At 39.9% G+C, this 24963-nt stretch overlaps 2 protein-coding genes across 5 annotated transcripts; one reads left to right on the top strand and one right to left on the bottom strand.

Annotated features, from left to right (window-relative positions):
- Positions 1 to 1470: 1470 nt before the first annotated feature.
- Positions 1471 to 9429, bottom strand: LOC117760520 (kynurenine--oxoglutarate transaminase 3-like). 3 transcript variants are annotated; one of them, XM_034583622.1, is made up of 14 exons: positions 9216 to 9429; positions 8103 to 8190; positions 7631 to 7692; positions 6380 to 6524; positions 5562 to 5711; positions 5370 to 5456; positions 5108 to 5233; positions 4873 to 4993; positions 3678 to 3754; positions 3498 to 3587; positions 3229 to 3415; positions 2212 to 2285; positions 2034 to 2120; positions 1471 to 1890 (listed from the first exon to the last, which is right to left on the bottom strand). In XM_034583622.1, the coding sequence occupies exons 2-14, from the start codon at positions 8187 to 8189 to the stop codon at positions 1834 to 1836; spliced, it is 1350 nt and encodes a 449-aa protein (XP_034439513.1). In that variant the 5' UTR covers position 8190; positions 9216 to 9429; the 3' UTR covers positions 1471 to 1833. The 3 variants fall into 3 exon arrangements, with proteins under 3 accessions (XP_034439513.1, XP_034439515.1, XP_034439514.1); XM_034583624.1 differs by having other exon boundaries at positions 9269 to 9390; XM_034583623.1 differs by having other exon boundaries at positions 8103 to 8196; positions 9272 to 9323.
- Positions 9430 to 11345: 1916 nt separating this feature from the next.
- On the top strand, positions 11346 to 23052 carry lrrc8c (leucine rich repeat containing 8 VRAC subunit C). 2 transcript variants are annotated; one of them, XR_004613630.1, is made up of 4 exons: positions 11346 to 11483; positions 16224 to 16366; positions 19686 to 22018; positions 22117 to 23052. XR_004613630.1 is itself a non-coding variant. In XM_034583002.1 (3 exons), the coding sequence occupies exons 2-3, from the start codon at positions 16229 to 16231 to the stop codon at positions 21933 to 21935; spliced, it is 2388 nt and encodes a 795-aa protein (XP_034438893.1). In that variant the 5' UTR covers positions 11346 to 11483; positions 16224 to 16228; the 3' UTR covers positions 21936 to 23052. The 2 variants fall into 2 exon arrangements, 1 of the variants encoding a protein (XP_034438893.1); XM_034583002.1 differs by having other exon boundaries at positions 19686 to 23052.
- Positions 23053 to 24963: the final 1911 nt, after the last annotated feature.

Here is a 24963-nt window from a genome sequence, read left to right as displayed (position 1 = left end):
AAGTGGTCAAAAGGATGAACAAACATCATTGCTCACAGTGCAGAGTGAGTGGATCTGATGACAAACAGAACACATGGACCTTTTTTTTTTTTTTTTTACAGCAGACATACTGTACAGACACATCAGGAAAACAGAAGTGTAACTGAACACGTTAATTATGGCTGCATTCCATTCAGGTGAGTCGGGCCATGCTGGTTCAATGATCATTCAACCCTTAAATCCTGTGGAGCCATCGTCACTGTTATTAAATACATATGTGCTTTTCCAAAATTGGTTTGAAATGTCTGCTGCAAAAAAGGTTACTTAGTGCCTACAAGTAAATAAGTGTGGAGGAGTCGTTTAAAAAATATAAAAATAAAGTCACAGATGTCAAATTCAAACAGCAACTACATATATTCTTGAAAAGTTCTCTTTATTTTGGGAAAATGCGGTGTTTAGTTTTTATCAAAATTCATAAAAAGAAGACCAGCCTTTTTTTAATTACAAATCTGATATTAATGTCAGTAGATTTTCTATACACAAATGTAAATATAACAATAAAAAACCCTGCTTTGGTGTTTTTTGAAAGGATATGGAGCAATGCGTGAAATGACTTTCTAACAAAAAGGCTGTCAAAACATTTAATGTCTTTATGTTTTATAATATTTTATTTAATGTAGTTTTCCCCCTGGCTTTTTAATTTACTGTACTGCTGTATTTGTATACTTCCTCCTGTATACTTATAATTCTATGAATGCTGTTGCCATGACAAAGATCAGCACCGATGAATGTTTGTAAGGGTGCAGCACCCCTTCTGTGAGGGGGGGCTGTATCTGCAAGGCAAAAAAGTTAAAGAAAATAATTTTCTTGAAGAATATTTAAAGAGTAACATAGCAGTAAACCTACTTTTTTTCTTTGTTCAATACTTTTTATAATTATTCAGAAAAATCAATGTATTTTCTGTGATGCAAAAAGGTAGAAGATGACGTTTGTGAAATTGTTATGCACAAACTGACAGATTTTAGAGGAGGTGACAGTGGGTTAGATGTCTCAAAAAAGAAACTCTGATTTCTAAATTCTTTTGCATTCTAAAATGTTCTATAACTGGTATAAAATATTGTTGCCTTTAATGCAACAGTATTATAAAAACTTTCTCCCACTGAAGAAGAAAATGTAAAGATGCAATTTATCAGGGGGACCAGTTGTAGCCCGTTGTGGACCAGTGGTTTACAAGATCAAAATATCATTCAGCAATATTGTCCAGTACCATTTGTGAACCATTGCAGTACTAAGCTGACTAAACCAGTGTCTAGGGTAAGGACTTCACTGTGACATCGATTTTATTGGTGAGGCAAGCATCTAGCCTGTCCTGCTTTACAGGATTCAATTTCACCAGAGGCACAACGAGAACCGAACAATCAGCACATATCAGGTAACACTGCGTGACAAAGGAAAGGGTGGAGTGTGAGAAAAACAGCAGCAATGATTTGGACAACAAACTGAGTGCATTTATTGAGTGCAGAGATTCTAACAGACTCTAAGCACAACAAACATCTAAGTTTGCCGAAGAGAAATTCCACCAAATGTGGATGCTGGTAAATGCTGGTCAAAACAGCTCGTAAAAGCTGCAAGTCAACACTTTAAAGAGGCACAGCCATAAAAACACTAATTAAAAAAAAAAAAAGTCCAGTGTCTGTTGCAGAATGCACTCGAAAGTGTGGACACACCACTATTCACATTTCACTAAAAACATTTCAACAGTTTCCTGTTTATGTGCAAGTCAAAGCCAGACCCTTCAGTTTGACCACAGGGTTGGTCCCCCTCTGACCCCTGAAGTCCAGACACGGCAGCCCATTAAATCTTAGTCCAGTTCTTCAGGATGTTCTCTGCTGCATCCAGAGTGCTGTCTTTCTGTTGATTGAAAGACAAGTGGATGTTATAATGCTTTTTCACCACAGAAAAGAGGAATGTGCACCTCAGCCAACGTCTCTACTGGATGATTTTGGATGTTGTGTCCTTTTGGTTTGTAACCATCAGACAGTTTTTGTATTTACCTTAATGAAGCAAAGGCGAATATATTTCTCAAACTGCTTCTTTGACTCATCCCCGACAAACGCTGTGACTGGAATGGCTGCCAGTTTCTATCAATACAAAATGTTGTTTTAAGAACAGCGATAAAAGAATAAAACATAATGTGAATGATGTATATTATAGGGAGCAAAGTGAAATTACCTTTTCTTTAATCATCCACTGAACAAACCTGTAGTCATAGGCCTCATCATCACCCATATGTGACAGGTCCTGATCTACAATGAACACAGAACAGACATGAATATTCAGCAGTAAGGTTGGAGTTCACAGTCGCTCTGCTGATACGGTGACGATTGATAAAATACCGGGATGATGATGTTTCCAAATGTATCAACATTTTCTTCTCCTTCTTCTATAAGAGCTTAAAAATACATTTCCAGTGGTAACTTATTTACTTTGAATGTTGAGGCTATATCCAAGAATTTTGACAAATGTTGACAAAAATACATTTTGTTGTGTCTCCATGTGTTTTGTCCAGGAGTAAGACCTTGGGCAAAAGTTGAGTTCTAAGCAGTGGGAAGGTCCGTCATTGAGTTACACTGTTGAATAACTACCAGCCATTACAGCATAGCTGGTATTGTTTTCAGCTCGTGAGTCTGTATGTGTGCGTCGTCATGGCAATGATGTGGTCCTGGAGACACAGACAACTGACAAGTGTGTAGCTGAGAGCAAAATCTAGGCAGAGATTGAAGATGGGTGTGGTTCAACCCATGACTAGTAAGTACTCGTGTAATAATGCAATGATGTTCATTAACATGTTGATGGGCGTCTGGCAGGTGTGATGCCTGTGCAAGATGGTCTCTACAGAAACTTTTTTAGTAATTCAACAATTTTGTAAATACACTGAAAGTACACATCCTAAATTGATGCAAGTTTAGATGCAAATAAACGTTTGGAGTCATAACTACAGACCATCTTTTGGTTGGACAGGTCTGGTTACACTCCCATCACTATAACAACTTTGAGACGCCATTTCTCGCCCACTGTGAGTTCACACTTCTCTTGCACATAAATTGATAATCAGCTCTTTAAATCACTTCTGTGAAGCACATAACTTCAACTTGAAAAGTGAAAACTAGAGTGTATTACATTTGGAATGAGCAACCAAGTGGTAAATGTTGACACTAAGTGTTGTCGTTTAAATGTAGAGTAACTCACTGAGAGATGTGACGTCCACTACCATGAAGTAGCCTCCCTCTGGAATGACAGGAGTCATGCCGGCCTCCAGAAGGATGGCAGCCAGGCGGTCCCTCTTGCCTTCAAGTTCTTCTGCCAGTGAGCTGAAGTAGCACTCAGGCTGACCCATCAGCTCACAGTTCAGAAGCATACCTTGTGCCACAGCCTCCTGTAGAGTAGCAAACAGGCTTCAATATAACAGTGGATTTGATTTGTCTTTGCCTTACCTTGAAGGAACCTTGAAGACTTGCCTGTAAAGGTGTCGGACAGGTGTAGAGAGTATTCTGCATGATGGTCTGAAGGTGCTTTATCAAGTGCTCAGGTCCTATAGACCAACCAAGCTGCAAGACACAAAGTTCAACTTCATTCCATCATGTGCAAGACCTGATTGTTGACTGTTTAACGCAGTGTTTAAAATCCGGATCTCTCACCTTCCAGCCAGTGACACTGAATGTTTTCCCTGCACTGCTGACCGTAATTGTTCGATCCCACATTCCAGGCAGAGTCGCTAAAGAGAAAGACGACAACATATAACAGGCAATTTCATTTTATGTCCAGCAATTATATTTATCCGTTTTAATCCACGTCGATACTAACATGCCAGAAAAAGTATATCATGTAACTGCACACGTACAATGGGCATGTGCAGTGTAAACAGGAAGAATTCGGTTTCAAGTTGCAGAATTGTCCCAGATTGCTCGAATTATAGCTCGTCTTCTATGCATGTAAGCAGTTGTTTCATTGTAAAACGCGGAATTTAACTGCACAACAGCTGCTAGCAAAGATTACAGGGGTCAGCAGATCTTCTTCCGCAAGATCATGTGATAGAAACCAGCTAAGGCTACATTTTGACCAAAAAGAGTGTATACATCATCATTTCCAAATGTCTCAGTTTCTGAGTGTTGTCGTGGCAATTTCTGCAATCCCACCTTAACAACGAGGAACGAGACACAATTCTCTTACAGTATTGTCACACTTTAATGCTCAGAGCATGGTGCATACGACAAAGGTTAGTTTGTAATATGCACACCGATGGGAAACAGTTCTTTGTCTTTATACATTTGGCTCATCCCTCCCACTCTGGTTGGGTTTGTTACAAAGTCAAAGGTCAGGATCTTCTGATGACATCAAGGCAACAATGCCTTAGTTAAAGCAATCAGGCCAAGATTCATTCAGTTGTACAGGATACAGCATGATCAAGGTTACATTGTATGAGATTCAATCATGATCAATCAAAGGGGAAATTAACATGATCATATTGTGGTCAAAATGTTACATTTCCCTTACAGTGTCAAGACTAAAACATAGCCCCGACATTTTCAAACTAAAACGTTTGCAAACAGCATTTCCAAAGAGGAGAAGTGTAGACGCCGGGCATGTCATTAGAGTTAGGGTAGTGTTTTTAAATTAAAACTTAATAATGTGGATATAACCTCACAGAGTGAAAAACTCAGATACGCTATAACTAGCTCAGCAAAAAGTGTCATCAAGCAGCGTTTCAGAGGACGCAACTCCCTGTAGCTGAGCTTGAAGGATGGAGGTGCTTCTATTGCACAGGGTGGGGACAAAGCCAATTGGCTCTCATATAGTTTTTTGTTTAAAAAGTATGTTGAGCTGAAAACGTACCAATTTTAATGTGCTGGTGGCCCCTGTAGACGAGCCACTCATAAACCTCATCGCTGAAGCACAGAGTGTCATGTTTGATACAAAGGTCTGCGATCATCTGCAGCTCATCTCTGGTGAAAACCTGCAAGAAAAGAACAAGCTATTGAAACCGCGGAGTTTCCTGTCATGCGAATACATCAAGTTTCAAGTTTACATTCCTCAAACTTAATGAGGTGACTGATATGGTTTTACTTACCTTCCCTATAGGATTGTTGGGATTATTGATGATGATGGCCTTTGTCTTAGAGTTGAATTTACTGGAAAGCTCATCTGGGTCAAGAACCCAGTCAGCACTTCTAATGTCCTTCTTCTTTCCAGACTTCTAAAAAATGGCAGGACATGTTTTGTGTCATGACTTTCAAAAGGTACCACCCTTCACAGGCCAGCGTGTTAAAGTGGTAAAGTAGGTACATATGAAACATGTATGCTAAACAGAAGTGGTTTTGGATTAAACTTACAAGGCGTAACGGTATCATCACAGGCTTTGCCCCGGCCATTCGTACCATAGGTACATAGCAATCGAAAAAAGGTTCTATTATGATGACCTACAAAATGAAACATTACACAAAATAAATGGCAAATACAGAGAGCATGATTATGAACATTTGAATACAAACACCCTTGCTTGAGAAAGAGGAAAGTCTTTTTGCCTCGTCTCCCTCGTCCACCAGTCCTTGCATGGTGCTGAATAAGGAACCATAACCTCCGACTGTGACCAGGATTTCTTTAAATGGGTCAATCTCACGTCCATAGACCTTCCCATAAACCTGAGAAAGGGCCTTCACCAGAGATGGATGACCCTTTTAAATAAACAGAAGATGTAAATCAGTAAATGAAAAACACAACATGCAGTAGACAGTAGACTTCTGGAGTACTGCATCGTGTGAGTCTTAAGGGTTATTTATGCTGTCTTTACGTACGAGAAGAGATACGTCCGTTTCAAACAATGTAACCGTAACAATGTCACTGCTTAAACACTTCAAACAACACATCCACTAGAGGGCAGCCGAGCGTGGCGAGCTACTGACAACAACAAACATAGTGAAAGTGGAGGAGGTTGCGATAATGTTCCTCTTAAGAAAGAGTCAAAAGCGGCTGCGTTGTAAGCAATGGTGGTTTAAGTTACCAAGTCTCTCCTCAAAAAGTTCAACCATTGCTGACATTTTTTGCTTGTGTGCTAATGTCCTCCCCCTCAACTAATGGCTACGCCGCCCACTACAGTTTGTGGTGCTACTGCTCTGTTTCTTCTGTTTTGTCCGTATCCATAAGCTTTCAGAGGCACAAATATGGCCGAAAATTACTCCGGGCAGAAGGTTCCCACCATTTCCGTATACATATCTAACATTGAGCATAAAGTTACCTTAATACAATCTTGGTCTCTATCTGTACGATATAAATTATATAATTTGCATCAAAATGGAATTTGTTTTTTGTTATCGTCTACAATGGCATCAGTCAATGATCTTACAAAGCCTCTGGTGTACTGGTTCATCTGGTCCACTGATGCAGCCTGAGCTAGTGCCTCCTTGACATAAGACGGTGGAGGGATGTCTGGGTAGCCTTGGCCGAGGTTAACAATAGATGGGTCTGCTGCCACTGAGGTAAATGCCACCCTGAAAATACAAAGAAATAAACAAAACATTTTCAGAACTGATTCATAAAAAAACTCTACTCTGACCGTAGTAAACCAACATAACAACAGGGAACTGACTTGACCAATGGTTTTACTCTTGTGTTCGCATAAGCTGTACTGTTAGGTGTCTATGCCTCTTAACTTGATTATAGTGTTTTACATTTGACTTTTACCGAATTTTTGTATCAGATATGTTGTTTTAATGTCTCCTAATCTGATTCTCACATTTGGTTTTACTTAAACTATTACATGTGTTTAATTATGATGCATTGTTAAGTTGTCCTCGGGTGTTTAGAAAGGCCCTGTGGAAAGAAAAATAAATGATTATTTGTATTATTATGAAAACACGATGCTTTCCTCTCTCACCCATACCGGTTGCAATGGTGTGATATCAACTTTCACTGACTGCTTTTTCTTCTGTATTACTTTAGTATTATTCTTTGTAGTGTGTATTTTCTGTTTTAAGTTTGTAAGATGTAACCTTCTTTTTTCTTGCCCTATCCAGCACTTTGTGATCCATCTGTGAAAAGTGCAATACCAATAAACGTAATTTATTTACTTAATCTCAACTTATTTCATCTTGTTTTTTTTAAGTTTTTCTACTTTTATTTCTTTTACATCTTTTGCTCTCTTTTCTCCTAATTTCCTCTCTTAGCTCGGCTGGTTTTACAATGTCCTTTCTGATTTTAAATTAATTCATTTTCGTATGTCTCTGTGTTGTATTTAATGTCCCTGTACAGCACCTTGAATCTACTTCCGTGCTTTATAAATAAAACTGCCTTGCCTTCTGTTACAGACATGGTCAAAAACTAAATCTACTTCAAACTCAAACAAGCTGGGTCAGTCACCATTTTATTTACCCGTCTAAGCACAGACTTCTTGCATAAAGACTAAAGAGAACGGGTTAATTACGTCCCTACAACCTTTTTTGCAGTTTGTATAAGACAACTGAGCTTATATTTAACTGTACCAGCATGCTTAGAAGACTGCTTAGGCTCTCAAGCATTATAAACTGATGAGGTATGCATCAGAACTCCTCATCTACAGTGTCATACACACAGATGAACTTTTCATTCTGCCACTTACCAGACATTTTTGTCCAGTCCCTCAATTCTTTTTGCATGACTGTGCCGTGATGTCATGATACACTGCAAGACAATACCAAAATACATTCATTCAATCAAATTGAACATCTTATCAATTGATCAGTTACATTTTGTTTAACTAAATGCGTAGATAACCTCAACAACTGCCAAGAGCCAAGTGCGAGTGAAATACAGGAAACACTTTTCCAGCAAAAGGTTTGCTAGTTAAATAGTCATCAACCCTTCATGGTTTGTGATGGGCATTAACATTCCATTGTTAAATGTGGTGTCAAAGTATCAACCTAATCTATTATCAAGTAATTCTTCAACACTGCTGACACTGCACTGGTGTTGGTAGAAGTGTGCCTTGTTGAACCCAAACACTTGCTACCTTTGTAACAGGGTTATATTAAAAAGACAGACCCTTAGTTTAATACCAAAAATCATTGAGCAGAGAACTGAGGTGGACCTACCTGTGAAGTACAGAACCGTCTGTAGTTGATGTTTGCAGAATGACGTGCAAACCTGGAGCAGTTCAGGACCTGCCGTGCAACGTTCATGCTGCACACCAAGAGAAAGATGAAAAATGCTGTTAAACGTTAACCTCATCCTGCATTTTCTGTTAACCTCTGTCTCGCTGTTTGAACATATACACACAGTGACACTGCAGTTGCTCTCTCCTAGTAACAACACAGTAACAACACAGTAACAACACTCTAACCCTAACCCCCCCTCCAGGACACAAACTGCTCCAAAAGATCTCACCTAGAAATTGTTTCCACTCATTCAACATTCAACATTTTCTTTTGAAAAGCGCTGCAAGTATATAATGAAAAACATGCGACTTCATTCAAACAACAGGAACTACACAAATGTGGACGGAGGCATTTGGTCCGTTTGAACAAACAGACATAGCACTAATTAACAATTAGTAAATCTGGCAATGCGATGCTGACAATAAAAAGGAGAGAGCTTAAAAAACTGTCAGACAGAAATTGCCTTAATGCAAAAAACAATAATCTTGACTAAAAATGTATCTATGGCTGCACTTTTTAAACCTTATCTGTTATAGTTTGGTCAAATTCCATTGCTTCATGCTTGAGTACTTTAATAGTTAAATGACGGAAAATTATACTGTACTGTTTTCTCTCCTAATATTCACTGTAAAACTGAAAATTGTTTGTACCGAGGGTCAGGGGGAAGAACACTACCCTACAGGACAGAAGGTGGCGCTCGTATGCACGAGCAGAGTCCTGGGTCAGCTATAACTTTCATGACCTTATAATAATGTTATTGAGCATTGGTTGATTGAGAACCAGGGGAAAGAGTCACGGGACGTTTCCAGGTCGTGACACCTGCGTGTTGTTCGTAAACAGAGCGCTAATGTGAGTGTTAGCTCACCGTTATACGCAGACCCGCACCGTTATACGCAGCCTGTGACCCACAAACACTGCTGGTGACATCGTTAGCTACAGCTAGCTAGCAGCGAACTGTGGCACCATTAATCAGGCTGTCCCTATGGGCTGTCCCTTTAGCTTGCATGCTATGAGGTAGAGAGAGGTTAGCTCTCTGACAGAAACACGTACCATGTAGTTACAGAGGAGTCAGACACGTCACCGGCTCAGTCAGCGCTACTTACGTATCTCCACGGTGAGTCTCCTATTTATATACACACTCTATGGTCTCCTCTCAAAACAAAAAAGGATGCTGCAGTCAGGAGTCAGGAAGCGCCAACCTCGTTCCACCAAGAGCGCCAGACCCAGAGATGAACGTGGCAAGGCTTTTTAAAGGGCCCAGCACACCTTACCGAGGTGTGCACTGATTAACACTGACGTCACCTCCACCTACAGCTCAGGGGAAAAGAGAACAGGGACACCTAGTGTCCAGGCGAGGGTGGAAGGGGTCGTCACAGTGACAACACCAAAAAGCTGTAAAAACAGACACTGCTCAAAACAGATTTAAAGCCTGCCTGCAGAGGGCGACAAAAGTGTATGAGTCAGTAATTCCCAAAGTATTATTAATTTCAATATTATTTAGGGGATAGGAACATTAGACGTATACAGTATATTTATTCCAAGGTATACTGAAACTAATTACACTTATTCAAGTACTGAAAATAAACACAATTTGAGGTATATTCATGCTGCTTTACACATTTGCTTTTGTACATTTAAAAGAGAAATGTGCTGCTTTTCTATTCCACTACCTTTATAACACAGATACAGGTTTTCTGCTTTAGATTGGAAAGTTTATATATTTTTTTTAAATAAAATGTTTAACAAACAATTAATAAATAATAAATAAATAGTGATTCTCAACATCATTAGGTATAATGACCCCTTACATGAAAAGAAAAAAATGTGTAGTTGGGGCCACTTGTCACATTTAGTCTTATGTCTATAAGTAATTTGCTGTTTCAGTGAATTTCCCCTCTAAAGTTTTCTAATATTCTCACAACTCTTTGAGGCAATTTATAAGGACTAAAACAATTCCTGAAAATGAATATCAGAGTCAGAGTGTGTTTATTTCTTCTGTTCTTCTGTTCCAAGTGCCCAGCCCAGAAAGTAGGTCAAACAAGCTACAGCAGTCAAATGGGGCAATAAGAGGTGAAAGGTTGCACAAGTATTAAAATTAAATGTAATGTAGAGTTACTGTATTTGTAATTTACATGATCAAACCCATTTAATGCAATTTTAGATTTCCACTCCAATTCAGAGGGAACTATTGTATCACTACATCTATTTACAGTAACTACTCTACTTTTCTAATAAATATACAAAGAGACTGATGGAGGTTATGAAGTATAAGATTAAATGTTTTGCCTAAGGCCATACACTCAACAGTATACAGAATAAAAACAAGTTCCATGTCTACCAACTGCATATACAATGCTGTCTAACAAAGCTGCCTAGTAAAGTAATACTACAGTAGATAATAATAAAACATATCAAACACTCTATTATCTTCCATACTTTAAACAGGCTTCATTTTATGTACTGTATGTTTAACTATGTAGCACTTTTTATTTATTTGTATTTTTTTTTATAATGGAGTCTACACACTGTGGTGTATTTGATTTGTGTAAAGGATCTGAGTACTTCTTCCACTACTGCGAATCAGTGCTGGAATAAGTACTTTAATCGTTTATTTATGTTTATGCATGTCTTCCAAAATCTAATTCAGTAAAATGAAAATCTCCTTCAAATGTAGTGGTTATTATTGTGAAAATACCTAACTCAAAAATCATACAATTTACTGACGACCATAGCCTATTTATGTGTGCATCATTTTACCTTGCAGCTGGTTTATTACTCTCCCAAGGATCAATCAAATCTTATTTTGGTGTTACCAGCTACTACCAACTAATCACTACACCATCATTTATTGGATAATACTTTGTTGTGGAGTGAAATGTACAAGTACCTCAACATTTGACAGTAGAGTACTTTAATAAATAGTTACATTCCATCACTGGTGGAAATCTAGTAATATTATATTTAATAATTTGTGAAAGGGGAATTTTGATAGGCTTGGACCATTTTGATCACGACACTTATAGGTAGAATTTTAAGTAAAGAAGTTGTACTAGTACTATTACTCAAGTGAAAGATGTGAGTACTTCTTCCTGAAGTGTTTGGCACAGACAACCTCTCAGGGGTGAGTGTGTGTGTCCTCAGCAGTCCACGCCCCTGGAGCTGACAGCAGCTCCATGCCTGCTCCGTGTGGCCGTGGCCGGGGATACAGGAAGGCTGGCGGACAGAGAGGGAGGGGGCCGGCGCACATCATGATCCCAAAGATCACCGCATGAGAGACGACCACTCGGATCCTCAAGTCCGGACCTCATCGAAGAGAAGGTAAAGCAATAATATAACCATCAGCTTCACCCACAGAGAGCGCGTCATACTGTGGAGGAGCGTCTATACGACTAGTTCCCACTCAGATCACCGTTAGTTTACCTGCTGTGGTGTGCGTGTGTGTGTGTGTGTGTGTGTGTGTGCGTGTGTGTGGCTGCGAATACGCGTTAGTTTACGCACATGAGCACAGTGCGGCACTTCGTTTATCCTCAGTGTTTAAGGTCGAACGACTTATTGATGGTTTCGCGGCTGATCTGACGGTGTCAGCACTTTTCATTCTGGAGCGTCTCATCCTCCGTAAAGTCTGCTAAAGTCTGCCTCATCAAAAACACCCAACATGTTTTTTTCTGTCTGCAATGCGGGTGCTTCCCCCCCCCCCCCCCCCCCCCCCCTCTGTATCCTTGAGGAGAGAGGACTTTTTGTTTTGCCCAGGGCGCTGGGTGTGTTCCAAACATGTCTGTTTTGGGATATCTGTGATTCAGACACATTTCCTGTCAGGAAGGGACGAGGATATGGCCTGGTCAGCCCAAGTCAATGGCTGACTCATCCAGTGGAAGACAGGATTTTTCCTATGCACCTAATACCAAGTGTGGGCCTCAGATAAACCCCCTTTGCTCTGTGACATCCACTTTATTTTCTTATGAATGCACTATTATTAAACATGTAGGGAAGGCTTGTGACCAAACTTCAAAGATTTCGATGCTGCCATGTAAATGGATTTAATCTTTTTTTAGCCCAAGTTCTAATGAGTTGCTGAAATTTGACTTTAGCCTTCAAGGGTTCATCCCAGTTAACTGTTTTAGCAGCTTGAGTGAAAGCTGTAAAAATGATGGCGACCTCCGTAGAGAGGACCTGATCCCGCTGTATATATAAAGGGCTCATTTTAGGGGAAAGACAACAACAATTGAACAGAAAGCCTGCACTGAAATGTATGTGTGTATGATTTGAAAGAAGTGGACACTTGAGAGGCAGGAAAGGATCGGATTTAGGATGTCATTGAGTTTTTAGATGGGAAAAGCAGGATCCAGTTGTTAAAAGGACAGGACATTCTACTGATGACTTGTTTCGTGAGTTCCCCTCATTATTAGAATGCAATAAGGTTTTTGTTGCCCACAGCACTGATCAATTGCATCTGGAAAAAAAAATACTTTTCATAATCAGTATCGGTGAAGTTTTCAGATAGCAATACCACAGTTCAAGAATACTCAAGTGAAAGTAAAAGTCCTACATCAAAATATACTTCAAGTATCAAAAGTAAAAGTACACATTAGTTACAATAGTTTCTTTTAGAGTGCTATAGTACAGTGTGTTGTGCTGAAAGATGTTTATTACCAGTAACACATACATGGCATTGTATTGTGGTAGCTTATTGAGGCCAGTTTAAAGTAGTTCATGTTGAATTGCCTTATCTACTGATCTTATTTGTAAGAAGTTCCAATCCCCTTATGCACAGAGCAACACCAGGTCTGTGAAGTTTTCCTAAATGGCAATGGGGATGTGTATGGTTTTGAAATTGTTTTTATAAAAATGGTCCACAGTGCAAACACTTTTGGGAACTCCCACATACGGGCTGATCCTTCAAAGTAAGTAAAGACTATAGTTGTCAAATAAATTGAATAGACTATTCAAACCTTTTTATACTTTATGAAGTAGAACAAAACAACATAAATACTCAGTTACAGTTCAGATGCCTCAAAGTTCTTTCTTTCTTATTAATTTATTTGACTGGGATAGTACATATTACTGACATTTCTGAAAATATGCCAGAGTTAGCCACAGAGGCTAATTTTCATCTGCAGTCCCTGGGCAGGCAATACAAGTGCATACGTTCAGAATAAAAGCATCTAAAATACAGAAAAATATTAAAGTAGTGAAAACTATGGAGACACAAACAGAGCCTGCCTTACATAAAAGTAAGAGCAACAGCTTTTACAATAAACAAAAGGAACAAGATGACAACAATAAACAAATAGCAAGACATCCCAATATCATTATGTATATATATATATTAGGCCTGGAGAGGTGTGAACACTTTGCACAGACACATTAACTAAAGAGCACCTGTTCCCAGTTCTGATTTATTATAAACCAGGCTCTATGTGGAGGAGAAGGAATGATAGTTGGCAGTTTCTTTTGTGTTGCCGTAAGTTGTTCCAATCCTGTGAGGCTCTGACAGAGAAAGGAGATTTGTCTTGTCTAGTTGTTGCTCTAATAGTTCGGCATGTTTTTAACGTTATATAGGTACAGAGTGGCGGAGGAGCCATATTTACATGCAGTAGCTACTGTACACGATCAAATGTAGTTTTTATCACTGTAAAACAGAGTTTTTCACAGGGACTATTTATTCTGTTGAAAACTATTCACAGTGAAGTCTGAGAAGGACACAGCATAACTGGGATATTGTTTTTGGATACTGCTGTGTATTTCAAACAAAATTCCACGAGATGGATGTCTCAAACCTTGGCACACTTTATCTACACGGCTATTTACAAATAGAGCTGAGAGACAAAAATGTTCTTTTTTGTAATGTTTGGCTGAACTAGCATTTTAAAGTCAACCATTAGTGGACGGATGAGTGTAAACATCCTCTGAATGGCTTCTCTCCAACCTTCCTGAAGGGATGACACTGAGCTGTGACAACCAATAAAAACATCCTATGTGAAAAACTGAATTGAAATATCAAAACGTTGACTTGCCCAAAAGCCCCAACGCTTCTAGCAACTAAAGTTTGAGTGTGGATACATTCAGCTATTGGCAGCACGTGCTTCTCTGGCACTGTGGAACTGCTGATGATAAAACACTGTACATTTGGACCTAGCACAGTGTAGATTATTCATTATACCTGCTCGGATGGACTGTATGATTCTGTACAAACCTCACAAGTGCTCAGAGAAAATTTTCACCAGCTAGCTCTTTTCATTCTGAATGACACTGCAGTCAACCTACTGGCAGGCAGATACTGAAACAAGATATCTGCAGCTGGAGTACGCATTTTACTGAAGGTGACCATAGACAGTGGGAGCATGAAGCAGCATCAGGATCACACTGCTCTCTACTGCTGCTGATGTTAACAGAGACGGGGTTTTAATAGTTTAATTTATTCAATTACCAGGTGTGAGGCAACTTTACAAACATGTAGGCTTCTCGGACTATGAAGAATGAAAGTCCAAATGCTCCTAACACTTGTCACAAGCTCACAAAGTGTATAAATAATGACACTGTTAATGTGCATTTGTATAATGTTAACAATCCACTAGAAAGCCACTCATCGGGTTAAGGGAACTTTCTGTTTTTACTAGTGTCCATTTTCCTCTGTGCTAATGCCAAAGAGGACAAGGTGAAAAAGTAGAGAGTTGACAGCTCCTCTGGAGAGTGAGGATGGAGAACAGCTCTGTGATGCTTGTAGCTAAATGCTAACATTAGCATGCTAATATATTCCTAATTGTAATGCTAACATGCTGATGTTCCACATGTAAAATGTTCACCATGGTCGCCATGTTAGTTTAGACTGAGGCCGATGGGAATATCATTAGTTTTTCCTCATGGCCATCTTCTCTCTTCTTTTCATTATGAGTCCTCCAAATTAATTGTCCATGTAGATTGTTTGTCTCAATCCTCAGATGTTGTCATGGTAACAACAATCCTACCATTGGAAAAAATAATGAACACTCAGTTAGGGTTATGGAACAGACATGGTTGGGATCTGTCGTGGCACAGAAGCTACTAAATAGAAAAAGATCATGGGATAAAATAAGCACTTCATTACGGTTAGAGGACCATTCGACATCATCGTTATGGTAATAACACTCTTAACACACATAAGGTTATGGACTGGTCATGGACAAAAGACGATGAGTGAGTGGGCGTGTTAATGACGTTTCCAACATGTGATGGATGCAAAAATAAAAATAAAACTAAATACAAATATCTCAGGATGAAAATGTCAAGAGAGCTTTTGGTGATATGGTCCGACGCCGGTGTTGATTTGCAGTAAACAAATACAGTTGATCTCTGCAGTGGAATTAATACGTTACGTAGATTTCTGAGATTTCTGTGTTGTTGTGAAGGCATGTGAGCGGAGAATCTCCTGCTGCGTTGATCATGTGTGAAAGGTGAACTTCAGAGAAAGTCCGGGGCCCAATTGTGTGGACAAATTTCCGGAGTTCATGTCTGAAAAAGGCTTAAATGAAAGGTGTGAAACATCTAATGGACATCACAATATAGCTCCACATTTTCCCTTAAATCTTGCTCGGGAAAAATGTGGGTTGTGAGTCACAGTTAATACAGTGTTACACAATGAAAGCGAACCCATGCTGCACTGCCCTCGTAGTGTAGCTCCACCTTTTTCTTCAGCTCATGTAGCGAAGTGATGTTTAAAGCGTTCTTGATTCTAAAGCTTTCTGCTAATATAGTTGATTGGATGTTCACAAACATGCTGATGCTGAGAAGCTTTGTTTTCTATTTTCACTGTCTTAATTTAGCATAGCATGATTACCTAGTCAGCCCAAAGTAGAACTGAGGGTGATTTGGGTTTGTGAAGGTATTACATAAAGTGAAGTAAATTAAGTACTGAACAAACTCAAGTGTGACCTGATGATGAAAAAAATGAAGGGTTTGCCAAATTAAGCAATTTTTCCTCAGGGGGACATGACTGAATGCTAAAAATACCCCCCCCCCCCCCCCACCCCCATTGTACTGAATGAAGGTCATGTGGTCTAATTTTATCTCCTTTTGTAACAGGCATCATGATTCCGGTGATGGAATTCCGGCAGTTCTCTGAACAGCAGCCAGCGTTCAGAGTCCTGAAGCCTTGGTGGGATGTGTTCACTGACTACCTGTCTGTAATCATGCTCATGATTGGTGTGTTTGGATGCACCCTTCAGGTCAGTAACAGCGCCTCCTACGATGTTTTTACTGCAGCGAATAGGCTCAGATTAGGATCAGAAAGACTTTGAGCTTGTAAAGTGATACTCACACAAATAACACAAATTAGATTGTGGTTGTAAATCAAAACTCCCTAACCAATAGAATGTCAGCTGTGGTGTTGACATGGGAAATTATCCCACTCGTTGTGGGTGTGTTAGCGTTATGTCTTTGAGAGTCCCATATGCAGTTACTTTAAATGGGTTCATGCATTCCAGCCTCCATGGCTTCCTGTTGCTGTGCTTCAAGAAAAATGTCGACATCTTCATGGAGCAGGATTCCAGACGATCTCTGGTCAACATGAAGCGGCAATATCCAGGATCTCACGTTTGTTATGTTGCTAGAAAAAAAGAAGATAGATGCTGCTCTGTTTCTTTTCCCCCTGTATTTTATGGGATGAGCACCAACAGCATAAGTAACGTTAAGTGCGTCAACAATAAGTAAGGTTGGGTAATTTTGACACAAAAAAACATCTTCAAAACACAAAAAATCTGAGAGGAGAATAATCCAAAGCAGACATTTCATGTTAGCACAGAAGCAGTGTTAGCGTGAGAAGAATAGCTGAAGCTGGAGCACAAGAAATCTAAACACAAGCGGGTATATTTGAGTGCAAGCACATGGATTTGAGTGAGAGCATTATAAATTCGGCACATGAAATTAATAAATCTTGCTCTCAAACTGAAAGACCATGCTCTTGAATAAAGAGAGCCATAGGTTTTGCATTGCAAATTAAATGTTTACCATTATTTTATATAGCATCATCAAATATATACCCACCAGCATCACAGAAGAGGGTTTCTTCCATCTGCAAAATCTACATATGACAGTGTCTTTGCGTCACGTCACCACTAATAGAATTTGTTCACAGATTATATTCACACAGTCAATACAAATCTATACACGTGTTTACACTTGAATATATCATGCAAATTTATTTTATAGTTTATGTAAATCAATTACAAGTTCAAAACCCTACTCAAGCTTATACTCTACCCTCATGTATCGCTTTTAAAATGGCTTGCGCTGCTTGTGTTTCCATTTTTGAACTGTAACCTCTTTGTAAGTGAAGGAGAAATGTGCTGCAGCTAATGCGCGCTAATGTAACATGGGTCTGAACTGCAACATGTTTATGTGATAAAAGGAGTTCCCCTACAATTGTATTCATTAAATCTGGAGCACTTGAATCCACCAGAGCAAGCTCCATGATGGAACATTGCTGCGCTGCCTTCTGCACTGGCACCAGCTCAAAACCACTAATACATTTCTTTTACAACCTGGACTGTGCAGCAAAGGAAGCATTCAGCCCATCAGGGGTTTACCAGTGGAAACATTCACCCACCCAGTCCCCTTCAGTAAACACGAGATTCCTAAATCATGTGGCCATGCGCTTGACTTCTCTCTCTGTGTGGAATAGGAATGTTTTGTGGCTGCTGTGAATGCTGTAAATTATGTCAGCTTATTTTTAGAAAAACAAGATATTTGTCAGGGCAAGAGCTGCCATTGTCTCTCGCCCTGTTTGTAACAATGTTAAGACGTGATCTGATAGATAGTAATTAACTGGGCATTTCATTCTGAGGCCAAGTTTACTTTATAAGTGAGAGTGTTATCAACATGTCATGTTGTGTAATTACTTCATTGCCTGACACAATAATCCCTGCATTCAGAATTAGAAGGAGAAGTGATTTGTAATTTCTGCAGATCAGCTCCTCATAGATCCCCACAGACCTTGCAGCACAACTGCATTGCACTAATTATAGTTGTTATAATGTTATTTTGTATTGACTCATCAGAAATGTACTATGTTTGCCTTGACATACCGCGACAGTGTCAGATCATGTTACATTATAGTAGGTCGAGCTCAGTATCTGGCAGCTAAACAGGGTGTACAGAATGCTTGTCACTACTGAATGTAAGTTCCAATTTCCTGTTATTAGCTTTGCAGACTCAAACCTGTGTCACCTCAAAAAGTGGTTTTCATTATTTACAGTACATATAAACACTAGAGGCACTTGTTGTTTACTGATGTCAACCTGGGGAATCATGCAATCTGTGCAACCAGGTTACTCAAAGCCAGGATAAATCAGAGACTGGTTTATATGCACTGTAATAAGGTATGGAGTGTAAAAACTATGGATAGTATGGACACAAGTTGGGAATGTAAAGCCCCTCTTCCACTCGTCAAAAAACCACGCAAACTACGCAACACAGCGATTTTTTTCTGAGTTAAAAGAAGAGGAAAAAGTAAACGTCAAGGCAGATGGGAACCTGCTGTGGTGTGATGTGATACTTTGTGGTCTGTGATGCCTCAGCTTGTATTAAATGGACTGGATGGACTGCAATTACAGAGCACTTTCCTAGTCTTAACCACTCAAAGCATTTTACAATAAAAACACATTCACCCTCTGGCACACAGATTCATACAGGGCTTCAATATGCAGCACTTTTCTATCATACATACACTCGGGCTGAAACGATATGCTCATACATTTTAACACCAACATTTGAGACAGTAAAGAGAAGAACACTGAAGAGCACGTTGGACTTGATTTTACATAAAACTACGTAAACAAAAATAACCAAAGAATAGGAAAGAGGTGAGGGTGTGTGTGTGTGTGTGTCTCCCACAGTCTCAACATCCAGAGTTCAATCTGTATATCTACAAAGTCCGGTTCAGTCTCCCCCACAAGCCCAACACAGTTCAGCTCAATCCAGTTCAAACAACGAAAAACAGATGCAACAAAAATAATAATCCACCAGATAATTTCCTCCTGACCTCGACTGTGGAGATGAGGCGTCTGCTCCCGAGCGGTGACAACACGCAGACTTTACACAGAACTTTTGCCAAGTTAAATCAGTCGATCCTCTCCAACCTCCAACCTGCTCTGAAGAGACTAGTCACTTCTGTGTTGGTTCAGATTAAGCTGGGTTGTGGTCCTGGATTGGAGTGTGAATTGGAGTTGTGGTTCGAGAGTCGCTACAGCCCTACCATACACTGATTGTACATTTAGGACAATTTGGGGTTCGGTGTTTTTCCCCAGGACACTTTGACATGCAAACTAGAGAAGCCAGGGATAGAATTACCTTATATTGCACCGCCACCACCACCAGGCGGGGGGGAAACTGTCTTTCTAATGGTAAGTGACAACTGGAAGCAAGGCTGAGTGGCTGTGCTGTATTCAGCTCTCTTAATGCATGTGTGACATAAACCCTGGTTGTTGCCTCTCAGTGTCTGAATGTTTCTTTTAAGTAATTTTACATTTTTTTTACATTTGATTTCAGGTAATGCAAGACAAAATCATATGCCTTCCTCAGAGAATAGCATCGCCATCGGATAACACAAGTGGAGGGGAACTGAAGTCACTGGTACCCCTTCAAACCAACATTTCAGCTGTACCCAGAGAAATGAAAGGCCTGAAAACTGATCTGGATCTTCAGCAGTACAGTTTCATCAATCAGATGTGTTATGAGAAGGCTCTTCACTGGTATGCCAAGTATTTTCCCTATTTGGTTCTCATACACACTGTTGTGTTCATGGTGTGTAGTAACTTCTGGTTCAAATTCCCTGGCTCGAGCTCAAAAATAGAGCATTTCATCTCCATGCTCAGCAAGTGCTTTGATTCTCCGTGGACCACACGAGCTTTGTCTGAGGTGTCCGGGGAGAATACTGAAGAGAAGGACAGTAAAAAGACTAGTACTTCTAGGTCCACCATCACTGTGTCTCCTGGAGAAGGAGATTTGGAAAAGACACAGTCCCTCCGGTCTATCCCAGAAAAGATTGTTGTCGAAAAGCCGTCTGCAAGTGTTCTTGATAAAAAAGAGGGTGAACAAGCTAAGGCTCTTTTTGAAAAGGTAAAGAAATTCCGTTTGCACGTTGAAGAGGGAGACATTCTTTACCTTATGTATGTTCGTCAGACAGTGGTCAAGGTGTTCAAATTCCTCTTAATCATTGCCTATAATAGTTCTCTAGTGAATAAAGTGCGGAACAGAGTACGTTGTGAAGTTGAGATCCAGGACATGACAGGCTATAGAGAGTTTGAATGTAATCACACTATGGCTCATCTGTTTTCTAAGCTTTCCTACTGTTACCTGTGTTTAGTGGCTGTCTATGGATTAACAAGCCTTTACACCTCCTACTGGCTGTTTTACCGCTCGCTGAAAGAATACTCCTTTGAGTATGTGCGGCAGGAAACAGGCATCAATGACATCCCCGACGTGAAGAACGACTTTGCTTTCATGCTCCATATGATTGATCAGTATGACCCACTGTACTCTAAAAGATTTGCAGTTTTTTTATCTGAGGTCAGTGAGAACAAATTGAAACAGCTCAACCTTAACCATGAATGGACTGCAGAGAAACTGCGTCAGAGACTCCAGACTAATACCAACAACAGACTGGAACTCCAGCTGTTCATGCTGCCTGGGTTACCCGACACTGTCTTTGAGTTGACAGAGCTGCAGTCACTCAAGCTTGAGATCATCAACAATGTCACCATACCTGCCTCGATCTCTCAGCTGGAAGACTTGCAGGAGCTGTCTCTTTACCAATGCTGTTTAAAGTTGCACACAACAGCTACCTCCTTCCTCAAAGAAAACCTAAAAGTGCTTCGCGTGAAGTTCGATGATAACAGGGAACTTCCACACTGGATGTATTGCCTGCGCAACTTAGAGGAGCTCTCTCTCACTGGATCACTCAGCCCCGATGCCTCGAAGAATATAGTTCTTGAGTCGCTGCGGGAGATGAAGTGTTTGAAAACTCTTTCCCTTAAAAGTAATTTGACCAAGATTCCTCAGTCAATAGTGGATGTTTCCAGCCATCTGCAGCGACTGTACTTACACAATGATGGCACAAAGCTGGTAATGCTCAACAACCTGAAAAAGATGACCAATCTGATTGAGCTGGAGCTAGTGCGTTGTGACCTGGAACGTATCCCGCACGCAGTCTTCAGCCTCACCAGTCTGCAAGAGCTCGATCTGAAAGAAAATAACATTCGCTCGATAGAGGAGATTATCAGTTTCCAGCATCTGAGGAAACTCACTTGCCTTAAACTTTGGTACAATGGCATCATGTATATCCCTGAGCATATCAAAAAGCTTGGCAGCCTAGAGCGCCTCTACTTCAGCTACAACAAGATCGAGGTATTGCCATCGCACTTGTTCTTGTGCAACAAGCTGCGGTACCTGGACCTGTCCAACAATGACATCCGATTCATCCCTCCAGAAATTGGAGTCCTTCAGAGTCTACAGTATTTCTCAGTCACGTATAACAAAATCGAAAGTCTACCAGATGAGCTCTTCTTTTGCAAAAAGCTCAAGACGCTAAAGCTAGGAAAGAACATGCTGTCTATACTTTCGCCAAAAATTTCCTACCTAGCACTACTGACATATCTGGATCTCAAAGGCAACCACTTTGAGCACCTGCCACAAGAGCTTGGTTACTGCCGCGCTTTGAAGCGCAGTGGCCTTATAGTGGAGGAGACAGTGTTTGAAACTCTGCCTTCAGATATCAGGGACCAGATGAAGGCTGAGTGAGATGCCTTATTGTAGCCACAGTGCCTGCTGTTGGGTCTGTCTACCAACTCAGAATCCTTATTTTGTATTAACTCATAACCAAACCTAAGTATTACGCTACTGTTAAGTTAAGCTAAGTTGTGTTCCAGTTTCTTGATGGAGGGAAAATAACGGATTGTATGTTGTCACATTCAGTGTGGCTCCATAGGGGGGCATGTTCTGGTATTAAGTTTGGACACATTATTCAGCCAGAAAGCCTTCTTATACACATATTTTTACATTTTGGGAAATACAGTCTTTCTCTCTTATAAGATTGATATCAATCTCATATTTGTACGTTAAACATTATGCTCCAACCAGCAGCTGATTCGCTTTGCACAAAGACCAGAAAGCAGGAGGAAATCTAGCCTGGCTCATTCCAAGGGTTAAAAAAATACATCTGCAGCACCTCTGAGGTTCAACAGACTGTTTGTTTAGGCACAAAAAACAAACCAAAACAAAGAACGGTTAGGTTTTATGGGGACATACATTAATTACATAGATTTTTGCTGTACATTGATTTTCTGGAGTCCCTTAATCAGTGAGTTTTGAGGTGCTGTGGATTTTCTAAAAACATAACTGTCTACTAGCTGTAGCTTCATATTTAGCATACAAGCTTGAAACAGTATCAATCTTTTCATCAAACTCTTGGCAAGAAAGCAAAGAATATTTCCCAAAATGTCCTTAAAAAACACATTTCTTGTCATTGCCTCATTAAACCAGTGCATTACTGAATGTAAATCCAAACAGAAGACCTCACTTAACGTTAGGCGAGTAGCCTTATGCTGCATTCTGTATATTTTTTATTGCCCGAATGATAACCTTTATTTTCTTCATGAGACTGTTAGCTAATATGGACAAAAGCAGGGCAAATGCAAAAAACAAAGGATACATCTTTAATAAGAACATGTAATAACTTGTCTAATCGATTCTGTGTTATAGAGAGATGCCATTTTAAAGTGTATTAAACTTAAAGGCCTATGTCATACTAGTATCTTTCTTCAGTTCCTGAAATGTGCACAAGGAGAATGTTGCCTATTAAACGTGTATTTTTATAAAGAGTATTGTATGCTGTTTATAAATAAAATTTGATATACTTGTGGATGTCAGTTCTTAGGTTGGAACTTATGAAATCATATATTAGCAAGAAATCCTCTATGGAAACAAAACAATGAAGGATAACATTTATTTAATCAGAGTAATGACTCAATGTCATTAACTTGTGCTGAATTTACAGAAAGACCATTTAAATGATGTCTTCTCTTTGAAATCAGAATAGTTCAACTGCACTTCATCTAACATATTTCCGGTTGTGTTGTGGAATATCACCTGCTGGCTGGTGAAGATTTAAGTGAAGAAGATGTTGTCAACAAGTTAAGTGCAAAGTGTAAAGTTATTTGGTTAAAAGAAATGTTAAGTTTGTTTTAGAAACATTATGGATGCATTATTTTCTCCAAGATGTAAAAGAGTGTGGCTGCAGTTGGATCATTCCTAATGAAATTTTATTTTAATTCTCCAAGAACAAGGAATTTGTTTTATTGCAGGTGTTAGCGCAACATTTTTTAAATTTGCTAATAAAAGCTATATTATGTAACTATAACAGGCAACTTGTGGGTATCAAGCCACTTAATAGGGTTTGAGAACCACCACTCCCTACCATAGCTAATACTAACTATGGTGGGTGTAGTAGAACACAGGGCTGTATACATCTAGCGGTCGGCAGCAGTGGGCCCCACCCCTGGCTTTGACATTCTCAGATTAGTGAGAGGGAACTCCCTGTGAGTCAGGGTCACAGGAGCCTTTAACGACACCAGTCCACTTTCAAGATAAGTTTTGGAACATATTATAAAGAAACCAGTGGCGGATGGTGATAAAATGTATTTGGGGGCTGCAGTTTAAAAAAAAGTTGTTTTGGGGCAGGGGTTAAACATACTGAAGCCAGACTCAACAAAAACAACACAACACACAATACGACAGTCCTGTAGCCTTCATCGGAAACGTAGCTTCATTGTGACTGTGGCAACTTTCATGCAATTTTCAGAGATGTTTAAGGTCTTGCAAAACAGCAAACAGGTGAATCAGTAAAAGACATTACTCACACCACATCCAGTAACCTCTGTTTCTCATAACAAGAGCGGGAGAAGCACCAGGTGTAAACTCGTCCTCATCACTTGCTGCTGAATCTGTAAATGGCGTAGGTCTGGACCAAGCTCTTTTATCCTCTTTTTGTCTTGTTGGGGTGTTTTTGTTAAGAAATGACTGGATTATCTTTAACGGTCAAATCGCCGTGGACGTAACTGGATGTACATTAGACGGCGTCGAGGTTCGATCAAACACATTAGATTTTAAAAATGTAAATCAATCCCTATTGGCTGTAAATAAAAGTGGGAGTGCTGGGGGGGCAGAGAGCTGCGTCCTGTGGAAAATCTGCAACAACCAATTAAAGAGCAGCCTCCGGTCCAGTGGTTGCCAAAAGTATATGGGCCCCCATTCACATCCATTTGGCCGGCGCCCCGCACCAGGAAGTATTACGTATTTAGACAGAAATTAACGCAACACAATTGGAAAACAACTTATATTTAATGCTCACAGGCGCTTATTGTCTACCAGGAGCATTGTACGAGTAAAATATTGTTTTATAATTCAATTATGTTTAACATTCTTATACAGGCTTTTTTGTCCCAGGATATTGGAGGGGACTTCACCCCATATTAACCAGCTGCCACTGAAAGAAAATAAAATGCCTAAATCACTCTACTCTAAAAACACTGAAAGGATGATTTTTGCACGGTTGATTAAATTCTTTAGACATTTTCACCTCGCTTGCTGCTGCCACTATTGAAAAGCAGTTTGTCGCTTTATCATGGGATAGTTCGGGACGGGGAAGGGTCCACTTTTGCTTTGTCATCCACATTTTGAGGAGCCTTTCGAACTGGGACAGTCTAGTCGCGCTGCTGTGACGCAAGCGGCCATCACAGGCAGCCTCCGAAGGATGCGGCCCATTGCACTT

This window comes from Hippoglossus hippoglossus, chromosome 4, assembly GCF_009819705.1.
Source record: "Hippoglossus hippoglossus isolate fHipHip1 chromosome 4, fHipHip1.pri, whole genome shotgun sequence".
In the NCBI taxonomy this organism is placed as follows: domain Eukaryota; kingdom Metazoa; phylum Chordata; class Actinopteri; order Pleuronectiformes; family Pleuronectidae; genus Hippoglossus; species Hippoglossus hippoglossus.
The sequence above is the reverse complement of the archived record's forward strand: the minus strand, read 5'-3'. Positions and strand labels throughout refer to the sequence as shown.